The 19,774-nt window shown below is 37.1% G+C and overlaps 1 protein-coding gene across 1 annotated transcript in view; it reads right to left on the bottom strand.

Moving 5' to 3' along the window:
* Positions 1–19,230, bottom strand: part of GMCL1 (germ cell-less 1, spermatogenesis associated) — a 42,228-nt gene extending 22,998 nt beyond the window's left edge. Inside the window, exons 1-8 of the mRNA XM_032497740.1 lie at positions 18,738–19,230; positions 13,116–13,239; positions 11,190–11,286; positions 10,003–10,100; positions 7,834–7,946; positions 6,799–6,864; positions 4,906–4,990; positions 3,299–3,389 (exon numbers count right to left, since the gene is read on the bottom strand). Of these exons, the coding sequence (XP_032353631.1) occupies positions 3,299–3,389; positions 4,906–4,990; positions 6,799–6,864; positions 7,834–7,946; positions 10,003–10,100; positions 11,190–11,286; positions 13,116–13,239; positions 18,738–18,997 (934 nt within the window). The 5' untranslated portion in view covers positions 18,998–19,230. The remainder of the gene's footprint in view (positions 1–3,298; positions 3,390–4,905; positions 4,991–6,798; positions 6,865–7,833; positions 7,947–10,002; positions 10,101–11,189; positions 11,287–13,115; positions 13,240–18,737) is intronic.
* Positions 19,231–19,774: the final 544 nt, after the last annotated feature.

Raw genomic sequence — 19,774 nt, 5'->3', positions numbered from 1 at the left:
GCAGGGACCTGTACATAAGCCCTAGCCTGCTTTCTGATACAAAGTATACCCATGGGAGTGGACTCAGCCCTGTTGCGGATAGCAAATAAAAGTTGAGAGTTAAGACTGTAGACTGTCTCAAACTACATTCCATATGGAATACAGGTTTGCTGTAAACCAGAAAGGTGTTGCCCACTAAAGTAATTTTTTCCTCAAAATTGCAAAAAGACAAGTTAATCTAAAGAATTTTCACACTTCTCAAGTTTTTATCCCATATATTTTTTGTATTCCTTTGACACCTGCCTAAAGTCAAAGCAAACGAAAGCAGTGAGCTCATTAAAAAGATTAATAGTTAACTTTGATTATCTACATAATAGCCATGTAACTGTGGATTTTATGTCATCTTTTTTTTTTAAAAAAAATAACATTAGCTCTAGTTCATATGTGGAATTAAATGTGTAAATATCATGGGTTGTATTGAGAATACACAATGTACTTACAGGTACTGATTCCATCACATGAGCAAGTTATAAAAATCTAATTCTAGATTGTCTCATAGAGAGGGGGGGAGGGTAGAGCTCACTGGCTAAGAATGTGTGCTTAGCATGCATGAGGTCCTGGGCTCAATCCCCATTACCTCCATTAAAAATAAATAAACCAACCTAATTACCTCCTCCCACCCCCCCAAAAAAACCCATATAAAAACCTAGACTGTCTCATAGAAATCTGGAAATTATCCCATGAAACCTCTTCTTTAAGGGCATGCAAGATATTGCCTCATTTACTTTTGTAAGAATTTATAGAATTAAAAAAATGTTTCAAAGATTCTAGCTGACCAAATGCGGCCATACTAATGGCACCAATGGCACCAGCCAAATTCAGTAGCAATCCATACGTACAACTGTGCAGAAAAATTTCTAAATTTCTATTGTTCTCATAGTCCTAACCCATATATATCTGAAAAGTCAAATAATCAAGAAGATCTAAGAGAACTATATTACAGTATAATGGGTGAGGGGACCATGAGTGATTTTTTTGGTCTTACTTCCTGAGTATTCATTACTTTTATAATTTAAAAACTGTTTGAAATAAACTTATAAAGTCCTCACTGAAAAACAAGGGCATTAGACATACTGCCTTGTGCAAGAAAGGTTTCCCTGAAATGTCATCTTAAACTGTGTACTTTCACATCACTGAGGCTGGGACGGAGCTTGCAGTGGGAAAATCAGAAGAGACCATGGCTTCCTATTCTAGTTTCTGCCACTCAGGCTACAGAGTAATTTCTCTCCTGATGGACTGCTGTGGTTAATCCAGCTGGAGCTCAAATGAACCTAAATTTATGTCAACATTTACCTAACACCTGCTGGTTCCATTGAGTCCCTTTGTCTTTTTAGCTTCTCCACCTTCCTTGTCTTTTTCGGTTTTTAATCTGTTTTTTTCACTTAAATTTTCTCATCTACTTTTTTCCTTTATAACTTCTCAAATCCTTATTAAATTGCCATAGTGTGGCCCTAAAGTATAATTTAAGACAGAAGTTTAGCGTTTTGTTCTTCAAGTAAATCAAGTTAAGATTTTACTGATTTTACACATTTTTGGTTCACGAGCTTGAAGGAAAAAAATTAGCTAGGAAATCCTACTACATAAAATAATTCTACAGAATTTATTTAACAAGACAAAAGTGCACTTAACTTTAAAATTCAGAACTTCTATTCATCAAAAGACATCTTTTAGGGGAGGGTATAGCTCAGTGGTAGAGTGCATGTCTAGCATGCACGAGGTCCTGGGTTCAATCCCCAGTATCTTCATCAAAAAAAAAAAAAAAAAAAAAAAAAGGAAATTTAATTACCTCCTCCCAGAAAGTAAATAAATAAAAATAAACATTAAAAAAAAAGAATTCAAAAGAAGACATTAAAAAAAGACATCTTTAAGAAAGTAAAAACGTTTACAAACAGGGAGATACATGCAACATTTACTTATGACAAAGCACTGGTCATTAAGGATATATAAAGAATGCCACAAATCAGCAGCGGGGGTAGTGGATTATGAGAAATCTCTGTAACACCTTCCTGTTAATTTTGTTGGGAATCTGAAACTGCTCTAACAAAAGTCTTAAAATAAAAAAAAAGAATGCCCACAAATTAGTAAGAAAAGACAAATACAATATTAAAATAGAAAAGAGACTTGAACAGACATTTCATGAAGAGGAAACATATGGCCAATGAACACAAAAAAAGCTGTTCAGTCTCTTTAATTTTCAAGGAAATGAAAATCAATACCATAATATAAAATAGCTCAATAACAACAAAAACAAGGTATGTTTTCAGCGCTGTGCTGGCTTGCTCATATGAGCTGACGGTACGCATTTCTTTCCAACTCTGCACTCGGTGGTGTCAGGTTGGAGCTTGAAATCAGCCATGGTGGGAGAATGTGTATCACAAAAAATTTTAAAATGCTACAAGTAGATGATTATTTTTTTAGACAGCCAGCTTACCAGCATATCACCATGATACAAATGTATGTTAAGACATATGTGCAAAATGCAGTAATAGTATTTTTTAAAAGCAAGGGAATAATGAACACAAAATTCAAGATAGTGGTTGGAGAAAGTCTAAGGGACACAATAGGAAAGAAGCATGAATTGACTGAAGTTATTAATGTTCTAGTGCTTGAAGTGAAGTCAAATAAAGATCAGTTCACTGAGGGTCAATAAATTACTAAAAATAAATGAAAATGGTGGCCATATATGGACCAAAAATGACAGTGAACTAAGAAAATCATGAATTAAGGATTATGACTTTTATGCACTTCTTTGCACCTGTGGGCCATTAAAATTTTTTTCTAAATCTGTTTTTTTTTTTTTAAATTGAAGTACAGTCAATTACAATGTGTCAATTTTTGGTGTACAGTAGCCATGGAAGCAACCTAAATGTCCATCGACAGATGACTGGATAAAGAAGCTATGGTATATTTATACAACGGAATACTACTATGCCATAAAAAAGAATAAAATAATGCCATTTGCAGCAACATGCATGGACCTAGAGATTGTCATTCTAAGTGAAGTAAACCAGAAAGAGAAAGAAAAATACCATATCACTCATATGTGGAATCTTAAAAAAAAAAAAAAGAGGACACTATGAACTCTTCTAAATCTGTTTTATCCAGCCTCAGTTTTCTCAGTGTAAATGAGGGGGTGAATCAGATCACTGCTAATGTCTTCTCCAGCTCTAAAATTCTCTAGGTTTATAAGTAAGTCAGGATCTGATTTTAATTAAATTTCAATTGAAAAAAGACTTCTCAATAAATATTTTAGGCACACCTTTTCTCCTCTTAGAAAACCAGACATCTGTTTCAGTCAAAAGCTGTTTTAAAGATCCATTCCAAGAAGGCACAAGTTGAAGGAACATCCACTGGATTAAAAAAATAAATAAGAAAAAAAATTATAAGACTCCATTATTTTATGATTTCACATTTTCAAACTGCTTCCTTAAAACATAATATCTAAAAAATTTAATTTCCATTTTCCAAGCAATTGAAAGGAGAAATGTAACATGACATGCTTACAAGTTTTAAATTCACCATGGCATTAGTCATGGTCCAATGAGAAAAACTAGATGAGTGTATGATAAGGAATAAGCTAATTCCTGAAAAGTACTTATCATCTTAAATACACTGTAGTTATAATATTAAAAGGGTAAATGTATGTATGTGTATATATATTATATTAGCAATTACATACTCATTTATTCTACCCACCAATTAAAAATTCAATGTTACTACATATTATGTGAGATTATAAAAGAAAGAAATTAAATATGGGAAAAAGGAGTTTCTTATTGTGCTGTTTTATTGCTGTTGAGACAGTATGCAGAGTAGTTAAGAGCATGAATTTTTTTAAATCTTGGCCTTATCACTCCATAGCTAGGGAAATTACCTAATTTCTCTGGGCTTTAATTTCTTCATTTGTAAAATGAGCATGATAATATGTCTACCTCAAGGACATTAAAAGAATTAATATGTGTAACATACTTGGAGTAGTGCCTGGCACCTAGTAAGCCTTAATCATCAACACTGGTATAAAAGCAGTTACAACAGGGAATAATGAATGCTACCAGTGGCTCAGAGGTGGAAACGGGCTGTTTACCCTCCTTTAATGATTGGTTAACCCAGTTATAAACTTCCTGGAGGAAAAACAGTATTAGAATCTCATCTCTAGCAAAAAACCCAAACCAACCCAGTGCCATAACCTAGAAGGTGTCTCATACCCAGATTTCACAACCATGTTAATGTAGACTCCATGCCAGGGACAAAAGGTTAAAGGTGAACCGATGCAGCGGGAAAGGCAATGGACTAGAACTCACAGACCTGGGATCTGCCTCAAGTGTGCCACTCAGTAACTGCAAGAAGTCTAAGTCTGATCATCTACAGAACAAGAGCAATAGCCGATTTAATTCTTCAGAGAGTTGTGAAAATAAAATTATATTAAAAATGTTGAAACCTTTCAAGAAGATGAAGTGAAACATATGCCTGAAGTACAAAAGACCTTTACAAGAGTTTCAACATTTTCTAGAAAAAGCATGTGTGAAAATTTCATCATCAAGTTATTAATCAGCTAAAGCTCAATTCTGAAAACCATATAAAACTTTTAACATTTCTGATTATGTAAATAACATGTTAACTGTTGAAAAAAAACTGGAAAAACAGAAACATATTCCTAGGAAAGAAAAGTATAAAGAATACAATTAAAATGATTCATGATACCAACTCCATAAACATAAAGACTTTTTAACATTTTGGCATATTTCCTTTTACGTTTCGTACATCTATAACCATGCCCTTATCACTGGACACTAGCTGTTTCCAGTTTTTCACTATTATAAGCAATGCTGAGGGGATGTCCTTACACATACTACATTACACCAATACCTTTTTAAGGGCTGTGTATACATCCATTTCCACTTGCATCACAAATAAGTTAGATGAACCAATGAGTTGTTTCATGACATTTATACTAGAAAAGATAAAATAGAAGTAGTGAGCTTCTCTGCATGTACCAGCTAAAAGATCCTGGTGGAACTGAAAACTTTAAGTCTTTTTATCAAAAGAAAATGTGGAATTAAAAATTACATCAGTCTTTTTGCCTAGGACAAAGAATCTTGGACCAAAACAAACTATTTGAACACAAAGATACTTTTAATTCAGATAGTCTGCTGTGAAAGGTCTTTTCTTGAACTGATAGGGAAGCAAAGAGCAATGCTCTGCTAACTAATTAAGTTAAAAGCAAGGTCCTAGTAAGATCACTTTTAGTATGCTCTGATAAAGTGGCAGCCTTCTTCGTTTCCCTTTCCTCCCCATTTAATGTAAAAAAAAACAACAACCAAAAAACCAAGAACAAAACCCAAAAATGACAAAAAAAAAACAAACCCAAAACTTGTCAAAATTCATTGAAAGAGACATATCTTCAAAGCAACCTTTCACTTCTAAGCTTAAGAGAATTGCTTAGTCATAAAACCTCTTTTTATTACTATTAAGGAGAGTAAAATCAAGAAATATTTGTGTTAGTTTAAATTTAGAATGCCAATGACATCACTAGCCATTCTCTCTTCTTTTTTCCTTTTTCTTTCCCTCCTTTAAGCCATGAAGAGGCAGAAGAGCATCTGGGTTCTTAAGATGACCACTATGATTTATCTTCCTTTTGATAAAGCTCAGTAAGAAATTAAAAAAGAGAAAAAAATGTTTCAATGACTTTCAAACTAAACATACCACAGAGCTTTATGCCTTGAGAAATTATTACGTGATAATTTTTTTGTAGCACAATGCTTCTCAAACTTTTCTACAAAAGTACCTCTTAAGGGCCGAGGAAAGAAAGGACCCAGAAATCTAGGAGCAGGCTAGTCATAAAAATAACACTTCTATTAAATTTTTTATTTCATCTTCTAAGTCCAAAGAAACTTGACATCTATTTCACAATATATTTAAACATAAAAATATTTACTTCTTTCCTACCCCTTCCCACATCTCTGAAAAAAAAAATCAGTAAAACTGACATCCCAGTAAGCTATGCGATGTTAAGCCTTTGGTTTCATACATTTCCATCAGAACACCACACACTGCCAGGGACATCTGTACCCTTGTCTCAGAAGCCCCACTGTCAAGGAAGTGCAAGCCTCAAAGTGACTGAATAACCTAATGGCCTTTAAAAGTTCATTCCCACCTCAATTTCTCAGACCCATCTCAAATATGTTAGCTCCATTATTACAAATAAGCTCCTTGAGGGCAGAGACCACGACATATGCATCTCTGCTTCCTTCACAGCCCTTAACAGAGAACCTTTCCACATAGTAAACATTCAGGAATTATTTGTTGAAGGAAGGAAGGAATATAAGCAAACTTAGTTCAAAAGGCCCATTTAATTGTGAATTTAATTTCATTAGGCTTATTAACAAAAAGTTTAAAATAATTTCCTCAAACTTAATTTCTCAATGGTAAAAGATGGTTTTTAAAATAAACTTTTAGATTCTCTAAGAGCCCAGCAAAAGTGAGGTAACCCTGGAAACTCCACACTTTTACAGCAGAAATGAATTTTTCTATTAAAACTGGTTAAAACAGTAGACTAAATGTACATTGTATCATTTACAACAAAGAAACTTGTATAGCATTTTTTCAGGTCATGGATGTAGTCAAGATACCTTTCATTAAATTGTTTACTTTTTCATAAGTAATATATTTTTGTTTTATACAAAAATGTCTTGCATACTTTAACAAATGAAAAACATTATTTTAGATGATTAATTACAAAGTTATTTAAAATTCAAATACCTGAGTTCTTTAAAAAGTTCAACATTCTGGTGAGTCATCAAATTGTTTAGAAGCCATTCAAGGCATCTGAAATTAAAACATGGAATTATTACATTATATACCATATATTTATGATTTACTAAGTAGGACTTACAGCTAAAATAAAAACAATATTAATCTTGCTAGGATATGCTCAAATTTTTAAATTTAACAACTAGAAATTTAGTATTGTTTTTGTTAGCAGTTAGTAAGGAACGATTCCCTTCATATTAGTAAGAGCATTTCTAATTAAGAAAACCTCAATTTCAAGTTTATTTTAAATGGTTTATGAAGGGGTTTACATACTTCTATTACCCTCTTTATAATTTGAAAATGAGGACTTCAATTCTCAAGAGTTAAAAACACTGCCAGTAGTTGCACTGATACAGTCAGCCCTCGGTAACCGTGGGTTCTGGGTCCGGGGATTCAACCAATTGAGAATTGAAAATATTGGAGAAAAAAAAAAATCCCAGAACGTTCCATAAAGCAAAACTTAAATTTGCTGCAAGTCAGCAACTATTTACATAGCATTTACAATGTATATACAACTTTTTATGGAACAGTCACATTGTATTAGGTATTATAAGTAATGCAGAGATGATTTCAAGTACACAGGAGGATGGTTATTTGCAAGCACCACATCATTCTATATAAGGGACTTGAGCATCCGCGGATTTTGGCATCCACTCGGGTCCTGGAACCGATACCCTGCGGATAGTGAGGGGCGACTGTAATGGCTATTATGCCTACTACTTAAAAAAAAACTTAATTGAAATGAACTTTTTAGAGTGACCATAGTTTTTATAAGCATGTATATAACCCACCCACTGTCACTTGCAGAGACTACACTTTTGAGGAATTTACTAATTAGTCCAAATGTAAACAGGGACCTTCTATAACAAATTCTATTCTTCCTTTCTATTCTTTCTTTTTCATAGCTACACATTCTCTTAAAGAAACCAGGTCAGCCACATTCCCAAAAGTGGGATGAGAGGAAAAACAAGAAAGGTGACTCACTTTTTCTTTACAGAATCTAATCCATAGGTCCCTGCTGACGTGTAATAGCCACATACAGTTTTCACATTAATTGTTTCCTTCATGGTCTCACCACACTGCTGTATTAAACCATCCTGTAAATATAAATAAGCACTGGAAATGCCCATTTCACATGGGAAAAATTAGCTCTGAATATGTGCTTTTACATATTAAAAAGTAAAAAAAAAAAAAAAAGGAAGAAAGAAAGAAAAGAAAGAAAACTCATTAAGTGCAGCAAATCTAATTTTTTTGATAAGTCCAGTAAAAATACCTAAAAAAATCCAGTAAGTATTCAACTAAATACTTAGAATTGAAAAAGTGGAAGGAGGGGCAAAAACAGTAAGATAGGGATGAATATTACTATTCTCTTTCTTTCTCTGAGGCCTTTGCAAATTTAAGCAGCATTCTGTCTTGTTTTGGCTGTTCTTTTGAAATTAAGACCTCTTTACATAGTCACATGACCATGTGATGGGCTAGGCAAGTAAACAATGCGAATCATTGGGAAGTTTTTATTAAAGTTTAAAATACCTATCAATACCTAAGAAATGCATCTAAAACAAATATATTATTGTTTTAAACTTACATTGAAATTTTAATCTAAAATACTTGTACAGAAGATTTCAAATAACTATTTAATATATGGTAAGAATATTACCATTTTTTACTCAAGTTTTTGAGATACACTCCTCATGCAAGTGTATTACTGTTAAATAGTTAAGTCAAAGATAATGCAGAAAGTGAAATTAGAACAAAACCAAAAAAGGATTAAAAGTTAAAAAATAAGGCATAATTACTGGAAGTAAGTATTGAAAGGATCAAAACATTTTAAAAATCAGATTACTTCAGCCAAGTATATTTAGCAAGCTATTAACTAATACTTCAAATAAATCAGTATACAAATGTCACATAAAAAGAAATTTAACTTTTTTAAATGATCAATACAAAATGTTGACTCCGTTGGGACTTTAAACTTACCTGGTCCTTCTAGACTCCTTCCCTTTCCTTTTAACATCTCATCGGTCACCAAGTCTACTGGATTATCCCCGCTTAACCTCCCCGGTGTCCAGTTTTTCCTCTCCACAATTTTTGCTACTGGCCTCATTTAGACTCTCCCTTGGATTACTGCAATAGCTTTTACACTCATCTTTCCTTCAGTTCATCCTTTGCATTGTTCAAAATTCCCCAAAGTACTTATACATAAAGCCTCAGCTTCTTAAAAGGAATAGAGGGACTTTCGTGAACTGGCCTCTGCCTCCCTCCCCCCAGCCCTTCTTATATTCTATGTGAGATCTATGTTCCACTCAGATTCTCCAACCCTCCATTGTTTCATATTTCTAGGTCTTAAGTTTACTGTCTGAAATGTTCTTCCTGTCCCTTTCTTCTCACTTCACAAGATAAACACATTTTCAGTTTTTAAGACTCACCCTCAAACACAACTTCCTTCTTTGACATCCCCAGGTTAAACCAACCACTTTGTGCAGCCACTGAATCACGCAGAAAGTGCATCATCATACCTATAACACTGGACAGCTCTTACTTTCCCTTTGGGTCTGTATTATCTACCCTCCCTCCCCCACTCTACACTCCCATTATATTGCGAGCTTCTTGAAGGTGGGGATTATATCGTAATTTATTTATGGATCTCTATGACTAGCTTGACACATTGCTCAATACACTTCTGTTGAATGAACAAATTTCTGTCTCTCTACCAATAGATTACATACATTTAGATGGCTTATACACAATTACTTCATAAATTAAGAAAACATTTACACAGTTAAGCACTCAATGTTTTCCAAACCCATGAACTAAATGAATTAGTAACCATAAGCCATCTGCTTAATAACAACAAGAGAAGTCATTAATCAACAGAAATCTGAAAATGGACTTAGACAAGTACATTCTTTTCACATTATAGTCATTCTAAGATACCTACACAGAAATAGCTTGCATTCGTTTTACACAAGCATCATGACCCCCCTCACTTGTTGTAAACTGCTTTTGGTTAAGCATTTTAAATGACTCATCACAAATGGAATACTTATATATTTCATTTTAAAAATTATAAAAAGCTAAGCTTTCTTATTGTTTTTGGAACAGATAACTTGAAACAAAACTGTGATCCTTTTTATGAATAATGTGGATACTTACCAACTGCAGCATACAAGCTGCTGCCAAAATGGCAATAACTCGACTAGGTTTTATTAAGACATCATCTCGATACAGTGACCCAAATGCCACCTGCAGTGCTGAAAGCAAAAGTACACAGGTAGAACAAAATAACAATTATATTGTAAGAATATTACAAAAATAACAATGACCGTCTTCATACACGAAGACATATGTCTAAATCTAGCATGTAATAAAGGGATAAAATCAGTATCACTAACTAAACTGCTAGTAATGGTCATGGACTGATGGTGCTTATTTAATAACAATGTTATACATTTCCATTTTTCTACCAAATTGCACTAGGTTCTTCCATAGCTAATCTTAATTAAAGTTAGTGGTCAGAATCAAGACACCTTTGGAAAAAGTGTTATAAAGACATCCCTGAGTAGACCAGTCACTCAGTACAAGTACACAGACCCAACGATGCTCTCCACCCTGGTGCTTTCAGTGTTCCACCACTGGGGAGTGCGGAGCAGCCCGTCCCTGCTCACGCTCCCCCAGACGCCTAGTTAAGCCTGTCCAGCCTTTTCTCTACTGCCACTCTCATGCATGTCCTGCAGGATTTGCTTTATAAATATTCTTTTCTCTTTGCCCAAGACGTGAGTACTGGGTACTCCCACTTGAGCTATTAAAGAGGAGCAGGAGCACTGGAGTAGGAGTTAGGAGACCTACAGTCTGATCGAGGCTCACTGAACCGCTCTGAGACCTAAAATAAGTTACCTCAATCCCCTGGGCCTCAGCTTCCTCATCTAAGGACCCTTATAGTTCTAAAACAATGCTGCCTACATGATTCATACACTTGTTCCCAGAAAAGGTCTTCATATATAGGGAACAATCAATGAATACTGTTTACTGCCTTTTCTATATAGTTGAAGTAAATGATCATTCTTTTTCTTCCTTCACTCTACATCCTTCATATGCCAGGCAGCTATATTTATAAATGTAGGCAGACTGATAAGGCCCACGTGACTAAATAAGACTACAGACAGGTAGAACACAACTGATAAACTATGGAGTAAATTAAAATAAAGCTGTCACCTTGGGGTGTTAAATGGAGCTTTTTTCTAGTCTACAAGGTTAGAAGAAAAAATATTTATTTTCTACCAAAAGAATAAAAAGATTATGTTTTTATGATTTTTGCATAAAAGTATTATGGTGGTGGTTACCTTCTATGTCAATATTCTGGTCAGGAATCTCCAATTCAATAATATTCATGCTGGATTCTTTCCAAGAACCACTGAACATACTAGAAAAGTAGCCAGACTTAAAAAAAAAAAAAAAACCACACAAATTATTTTCCCATTTCTAACTCTAAGCAAGTATTCTATCAAAGCTAATCCATATTATTTCAAGAGAAAAAGAACTGCCACATCTGTCTACAGGAGAAAATAAATTAAGATAAGGACATTTAATAGTTTATCAAAATACTTTGTTTAATTTAATGAAATTTAATAATTTAATGAAAATTAAACCAAATTCTCATCGTACTATCTGAATTGAATTCCTATGTTACTATTTGAACCTCATTAGCTTTTTACCCAGTTGAAACAATTTCTGAGTATATTACATGTATATGTTTTCCTTTTCAATGACATTCTAAATTCAAGCCTAAAAATTATGTCATATATTTAAGAATCTCTCATAAACATATGACAATACACAAGGTGGATGCATAATAATGAATTGAGGAAAAGAAGGGAAAACTACAAGCCCTCAAACTGTTGAGTCTTTATGTCAGTGGCTGTGAAGGGTCCAGACTGCTCCCAACTCAACACTAATAGGATGATCCTCAAGAAATTAGGGAAAATCCAAAGTTTAGCTTTATCTAATTAGAAAATTCCAGAATGAGTTGGAAAAGATACCAGAATGGATGAAGTCTTACTTTCTCGATACCATCTCTCATAATTAGAATTACTTTGGAATGGATCAAATACTAACTATTGATTTTAAAAAATTTACTGAGTACATAGTATATTTAAGGCACTGTGAATATAGCAGGAAACAAAACAAATGCTATTTCTGTCCTCAGGGGACTTGATTTTAGCATGAGGTTTGCACTATGACCAATTCAGCTTCTCTTGGGAGGAAAAGACTTAACAGAGGCATTTTCATCCTTAAATTCACAAAATTGCTTTTGAAGATCAAAAAGAAAGATATGGACCATGTCTTCAAGTTGAGACCAATATTCTGATAATAGTCTCTGGGCTATGTATGTCAAGCCAAAGTAAATTTGTTCAAAAAATATTAAATAAAAAACATGATTAAAATGTAAGAGAAAAAAATTCCTTTCAAGTGTTTCTACAGAAAAATCTAATACCATACAGTCTTACCAGTAGTTACTGTCATACCGTGAAGAAGAGAGGAAAACTATAAGATCCATAGGAAAAAACTGAATTGCTCACTGTTCTATTCCCACTGCCTAGAACAATGACTTGAAAAAAGAATACACAGATTTGAGGAAAGAAGAAATGAATAAAATATTTGAGCCATTAGAACAATATTTTCTTCTATTTCGAAAGCTTTGGATCTTTTTAAAATGGGGTGGCAATGGTGTTTTCACAAACATCAAATAGGTATATCAGCTAAATGACTTAGTCCATATACTTTTTTGGTTTTGTCTTTAACTGCATTTTCTGGGAGAGACAGAAGAGTAAGTGTCAAGAATTTCCATTTACATTCAATCTTAACTACAAAGCAACATTTCAGCTGAATTTATCCAAACTGAAATAATCATGTGCAAAATAAATAAATTCAGCAATCCTAACTTTAATGTTCAATGGTTTCACCCCAACTTTTTCCCTTTTTGTCAACAGATGACACCAAAATAAGTACCCTACTGTACTAATGGCAAAAAGGTATTTCTAGGCTGGAAGGATAATAAAAATTCAAAATCTGTTTTCTAGACCAAACTAAGTTTTCACTAACAATGTTCACCATATTTCTTGCAAAACAAGACTTTTCATCAGGACTTAACACAACTACTGTTCAAGCAAAAGATTACTGTGAAATGCTACGAGAAAGAAGAAGAGTTGTATGAGTTTGAGTTGTTTTAAGTGACTACCTTGGTTACTCAAATAGAAAAAAATACTTACTTGGCATAAATATATTTTGTGTAAGCTCCACTCTTCTCCTAGAGCACAGATCTTAATGTCACTGTTTTCACCATTTAAAAATAATGTTTGATAAATATATTTGGATGTACTCTTCAATTTTTTCCTGTTAAGAGAAATGCAAAACATTACATATGTGTAAAACTGAATGTTTTACTGATTCTGCATATAACTCAAAATATTCCTGGTGCTCAATTTCTATTAAATAGGACCAATCTGCCCATTGTGTAAAAAGATAAAGGGATATTATATATTCAAATGTCTGCTCATGAAATAATAGTGCTTATCTCTAGGGCACTCTACTCCCAAGAAGGGGAACAGGAGATAGATGGGGGCAGAATGGGAGGGAGACCTTTCACTATATACCTTTTTATAATTTCTGATTTTTGAACTAAAATGAATTACCTATTCAATAAAGAAAAGTCAGCATGATGAGTTTTGCTTTTTTCCTTATTTAGAAATCAGCACGACCGAGAACGTCTATACAGTTGCGGTAATAGCGTTACGCAACTACAAAATGAAGAATAAACATTTCACCTACCCAGGGCATGCTTAGCATGCACAAGGTCCTGGGTTCAATCCCCAGTACCTCCCCTAAAAATAAATAAACACATAGATAAATAGACCTAATTACCTCCTCCACCACCCTGCCAAAAAATAAAATACTAAAAAAATGTTTTCACCTACCCAAGTAATTTAAAAAATAATTAACCTTTAATCTTATTTTATTACCAAACTAGTCTTAAATCCTTAAAATGCCCCACCCCCCACCCCTTGGACAAATGGTCTGCAGCCTTGGACAAATTATTTCCAAAACTATGCTCAGTGGCAAAGTGTCTTGGCGGCCACCAGGGAAAACTGAGGAGTGAACTCTGGGCATCCCACCTAACTTCAACCAGAGCAGCATCATATATTGTATTTGTAAACATCATGGATTTGTGCGTAAGATTTAATTTAAAGGGAGAGTTGTAGTTTTTTTTTTTTTTAAGACTGACAATCATTGCTCAAGATGGTCCAGTAAACAAGAAAAACCCTAGGTAGAGGCTGATCAGTATCTTTTATATTCCTGACACATTTCCTGGTAATTAAAAATTTCGGATTTTTAAAAAAAATGAAGTAGTTGTTTCAGATAGTATCTTTATTTAGCGTATTTAGCACCTCTTCCCTCAGGCAGTAAAAAGTGCCCATGCTTTGGTGGTGGACAGACTTGGGTTTGAGCATCAGCTCCACCACAGCTCAGTTACCTTAGATGTGAAAAGAGGACACTGACAATATCCACTTCTCTGGGTCATGAAATACATGAGACAGTGTAGTTTCCAGTTCCTGACAGAACTCTCCTCAAATTACATTAAAGGTTAAAAGTATAGAAAGGAATAAATTCATAACAAGAAAAAGGTTGGGGTGAGCTTATTACATGATGAGAGAATTTCATGGATCTGGAAGCTGGAAAATAAACTGGAATGGAAAAGAGCAGTGAAAGCCACAGCCCACAACGTATCATGAAGGTCTAGGTTGGAGGCTGAAGCTCACCTGCCCTTCAGAACCCCCGGGGGGAGGGCGGAGGGGGGGCAGTTGGGAGGATGAGGTCTCAAGGGAAATAGAAGGCAGAAGTGAGAAGTGAGGCAGCAAATGGGGAAATTTGCACCCATAATGGCCTCCTCCACTCTATGAACACAGAGTACAGACAGAGTACAGATAACTGATGCAAACAGACCCAAGGTTTTTCTAGAAGGAAATAGAAAAACTCTATCAGGAAGCTCTAAAACTTTGGTGTAGGTGTTAGCACCCCAGACAAAGCAATCCTCATTCTGGCATTTGAGGAATTTGTAGCCTGTTAGCTCCCAACCTATTCATCCTGAATCATGGTTCCCAAACTGTGTGCCACAGCACCTGGAGCATCACAGCGAACTCAGGGGGAGATGTGGAATATGCTAAATTTCAAGGAAACAGCAACATTTTTCAGATACCATGCAATCTATACCATTGAGATGTTTGGATCTAACTATGAGATTTCTCTAGGACCAGAGGTCCCATGAAAAAAATTACCAAGACACTAAGGCACTGATTACTAAGACACTGTGAAAGCTTGGGAATCCCTGCTCTAAAACAAAGCATATCCCATCCGTATCCAGCTTAGTAGTCAGTCTTCCTTCTTAAAGGGGAGGCCTAGTAGAAATAGATCTGTTTACTCCACACACACACACACACACACAACCAGTTACTCATTCTAAAGCAGACAACCAAGGCTCTCCTGACATGAGGAAAATTAGGAGCATTAAAGACTATTTTTAAAGAGAGAGAAATTGGCGACAGAAAAAAACATAATTCAGGGAAAAGAACTTAAAAAACCCCAAACACTCTAATTAGTACATCCAGAGAGTTGAGATTGTTACATTTATAAGGTAGGATGCTATGATAAAGGATTACTCAGAACACGGGGGGAAGAAGCTCTCAGGAACCAAAAACATGGTTGCTAAAATTAAAAAGCCAAAAACCAACAAACAAACAAACAAAAAACCAGAAAGAAACTTCACAGAACATAAAGACCTAGAAAGGAAAAAAAGAGAAAGAGGTACAAACTAAGAAATCCAAAATCCAGTTAAGAGGGGTCTAAGAAAGAGAAAACAAAGATAACACCAAACATCATGGCCATTAAAAGACCTACAGTAAGCACATTCACGTTAAATTCCAAAATACCAAAGAAAAAAATTCCAAAAGTTTCAGAGAGGAAAAAAGGTCACCTAAAAAGAGAAGAGAATTAGACCAGCATCATCAACGTGGTAGGGCAGGAGACAATGAGGTGATACCATCAAAGACATCAGAAGTTATTTTAGATTAGATTTCTATACCTAGTCAAAAGACGACTACAGTGAGAGACTAAATTTACATGTAGATAAGCATGAATTACCTTCTTTTGCACCTTTCTTAGGAAAATATTTGAGGATGTAGTTCCCTTAAATGAGTTCTGAAAGGAGAAGTCACAGGCTACAGAAAACAATGGATCCACTCCTAGAGATGGGGTTAAAGTAAGCCCCAGGATAAGGGTAGACCTAGAGAGCAATGGGTCCAGATTGAACAGGAGGATGGAGGGACCCAGGAAGATGGAGGGACCCAGGAGGGATGTCTTGGGTCTAGAGAAGAAGGACTCCATGCAAGTGTGTTTGGAAAGATAGGAAAATCTGAAGATACGAAGGAATACTATTTTTTTTTGTCAATGGTGGGGTAATGAGGGAAGGCAGTCAGAAACTCCAGGAAAATAAAAAAGCAAAACAAAGAAAGGCATTGTTCAAACAAAAACAAGGCCAGACTTATATAGCACTTGATGGAATGTAAGAAAAAGATTCCATTTAATTATGACGTTAGAAAACTTCTCTCAAGAGGAAAACAAGGGGTTGTGACACTGGACCCACGAAGTAGGATTTATAATCCTAGAGTACCGCTTGACTCTGCAGTGAACAGTATTTACAAAGCTCTAACAACAAATAACTGTTTACTGGATTTCAATTTTTAGAGTCAATCTCTGGACAAAACATTCAAGTTCTGGTTGCAGAACAACTGAGTTTTAAGTGTTACTAACGTAAAAGTAAAACACGCACTGGAAAAACGGTATTAGGTGGAAAGAGGGCCTGGAAGCCAAAGCTTTTCAAGGAGTAGCTGGAAACGCACACCAGACAACCTCAGGAAGCACATTAGTGCCAACACACAAAATTCTTGGTCTTACACCTTTTTCTTACACCTTTCATCCATGCTGAGGTGAATGAACTAGGCATCTTCCATTGATACAACATATACTAGATTCTGATGCATTTTCGAATAAAGACCTGCTTTAAAGACTTTCCATTCCACTCCACTCGTATAGATCAGAAGTTAGCAAATTTTTTTCTGTAAAGGTCTAGACAGTAAGTATTTTCAGCTTCATGGGCCAGACAGCCTCTAAGCAAGTTCTGCTGGCATGACAGAGGCAGTTTTTTGCTTGCCAGACTCAGCCTACCGCATCTCAGCAAACTTCTCCACCACCTAGTGGGCTACAGCCACAATGCCGCCAGCATCTGAGTCTCAGCTTGGGAAAGGCGGCCCTATTGCACATTTGCTCCTTTCTTGGGTGTTCTGTTTCAGCCCTAGAAGTAGTGACTGCCCCCATGTCCTCTATTCCTGTATTTTTCAGAGATCTCTTTACCTTAGTAACTTACCTTTAATAATCACTGGGTACTTGTCAATACGATTATATCTTTATAATTTTCCCTATCAAATTACTGTATGATTTCTCTCTTTCAAATGGACACTGACATATATATTTATATAACGACATTAAATATAAGTGGTCTACATACTAATTAAAAGGCAGAGATTATACTATTGGGTTTTTAATAAGATTCAACTAAATGATGCCTACAAGATACCTATTTTAAAGACAGATGAAAAGGGAAAGAATGGAAAATGATACACCATTTAAACATTTATCAAAAGAAAGTGGTAGTGATTATATTACCAGGGATGTAAATATCTTTACATTTTGTAAAGATAAGGGAAGCCAATTCATCAAGGCGATATAATATTCAGTAAGTGCTTCCATACCAGGCACTGTGCATTGTACGCATTCTAATACTTGTCAAGCCCTATAAGGCAAGTATTAGTATCCCCCTATTACTTCCGAGGAAATAAGGCTATTAAGTGCAAAATACACATACTCGGAATCTGAGCTCTTAAAACTATACTATACTAATTCTCCAAAAGGTAACTGAATAATTTGACAGTGGGGATCCATTTTTGTAAATAAATACGAGCATTCAGACTTAAAACTGTATGAAAAAATTCATAAACCCAACTGTTAACAGAGTTATCTACAAGACTCATTTTATAATAAATATGTAACACGTGTAGCATGAAATTTTAGAATCTTTTGAAGTTTCATTAAAAAATTACATCCATGTGACCCACTGATGACCTTTTAAAAAAAAGAGCAACTAGATTGTTTATGTGAAAATATATTTTACTTATAAATTACATCCTAGTTAACAAGTAAATATTCTGTTTTCCAACTCTTCTAAAAACGGCTAGCAAGTATCCATGGTCAGCGACTACGGGTACTAGAGACGTTGACAAATGTACACACTATTGATGAATTTCACCTTTACAGTTAAGAACTCCTGCATGTAATCACTTCCCCTCCACGGTGTGGATGACAATAGCGGTGCTCATTTCAGAGACTAAATTTACGCGTCTTGTACTATTCAAGGCAGCCGGATGCAAAAGAGCTTATTTTCCTGCCACCACTCAGACAGGACCGAGGGGTATCACGGAAGGCCAGCTGGCCCCGCCTAAGGTTTAATGAGGCGCAAGCTCCGGCTTGGCGTTTCTCAGTCTCATCTTGGGGCTGTCACACCACCCTGGCAGCGTCTGTGGTTTACAACCCAGAACATGAGCATCTCCCCAGGTGCTCCCCAACCGCCCTGGCTGGGACCGGCTCCCTCTTTTACAAGGGCACACGCCCGCTCTTCCCAGGCTGGGGGGGCGCCGCAGCCCGCGAAGCGCACCGGGCACCGGGCTCATCCCCAGGCCCGGCCGCAGGAGCTGCCCAACAGGTGCGGGCGTCCCCACACGTACCTTCGAGGGGTGTTGAGGAGCCGCTGCTGCTCGTCCCCTTCCTCCTCATCCTCGTCTGTCTCGGAGTCGGGGTGACAGTAGCAGAAGGCCCCGCTGCTCCGCTTGCGCTTGCGACTGCCCGGACAGTAACAGAAGCCGTGGCCGGCCGCGTCGCCGCCCGCCTCCGGCCTCCGGGGCGAGCTCCCCGCCGCAGAACCCGGCTCCTGCTGGGCTTGGGCTCGCCCCGGGTGGCGCAGCACCCGGCTGCTCAGCGAGCCCATGGGTCACGGCTCCCCGGGACTTCAGGGAGCGCACCTCAAGGAGCCCAACCGAGACAGTCTCCTGCCATGGCCCGGCCGCCGCCGCCGCCGCCGGCCTCCACGTAGCCCGGGTGCCTATACCGCCACCTTCTCACGCGCAGCCCCGACCGTTGCAGCGAACGCTACCGCCTCCATCCTCCGCCCCGCCCGCCGCGTCTGGCCGCGCCGCGCTCTCTGACTGCAGGACTACACCCCCTCGGTTTCGCAACAAAGCGCGGACCGGAGGGCGCTTGCGCGCGGCGAGCCTCCGGAAGGGGCGGGGAGAGGCTCGAGGGCGTCGCAGGTGGAGCCTGCACAGAACAGGATGCGCGGGGCGGGAGCGAGGGCGGGGGCGGGGGTGTGCGTGTGCAGACCGGCGCTTTCTACCGCGAGGTCGGCTGGGCGCTCACAATACCCCGAGTTGGGGGTGCCGACCTAGCTGTTAGGATTGCTTCATACACGTCTTTGTGTTAGCAAGACCAGCCATTCCACCTCATTCTTTCTTTCTGCAAAGGTTCCTTGACCTCCATATGTCTACTGGGCCCTATGATAGGCAAGGGGCAACAAAGACATAGCTATTTGGGGTCTTCGTTGGAGGAACTCACCACATGCTAGGGTCACGCCCTGCGCAAGCTTTCCAAGCGACGAGGACCTAGAATGTGGAGCTCTGCCAGTCCCTTGGTTTCTTAAACATCACCTCTCTGCTGACCTAGACTGATTATGGCAAGCCTTCCCCGGACTCCTTTCCTTCCCTCCCAG

This window comes from Camelus ferus, chromosome 15 (assembly GCF_009834535.1).
Source record: "Camelus ferus isolate YT-003-E chromosome 15, BCGSAC_Cfer_1.0, whole genome shotgun sequence".
NCBI lineage: Eukaryota > Metazoa > Chordata > Mammalia > Artiodactyla > Camelidae > Camelus > Camelus ferus.
The sequence above is the reverse complement of the archived record's forward strand: the minus strand, read 5'-3'. Positions and strand labels throughout refer to the sequence as shown.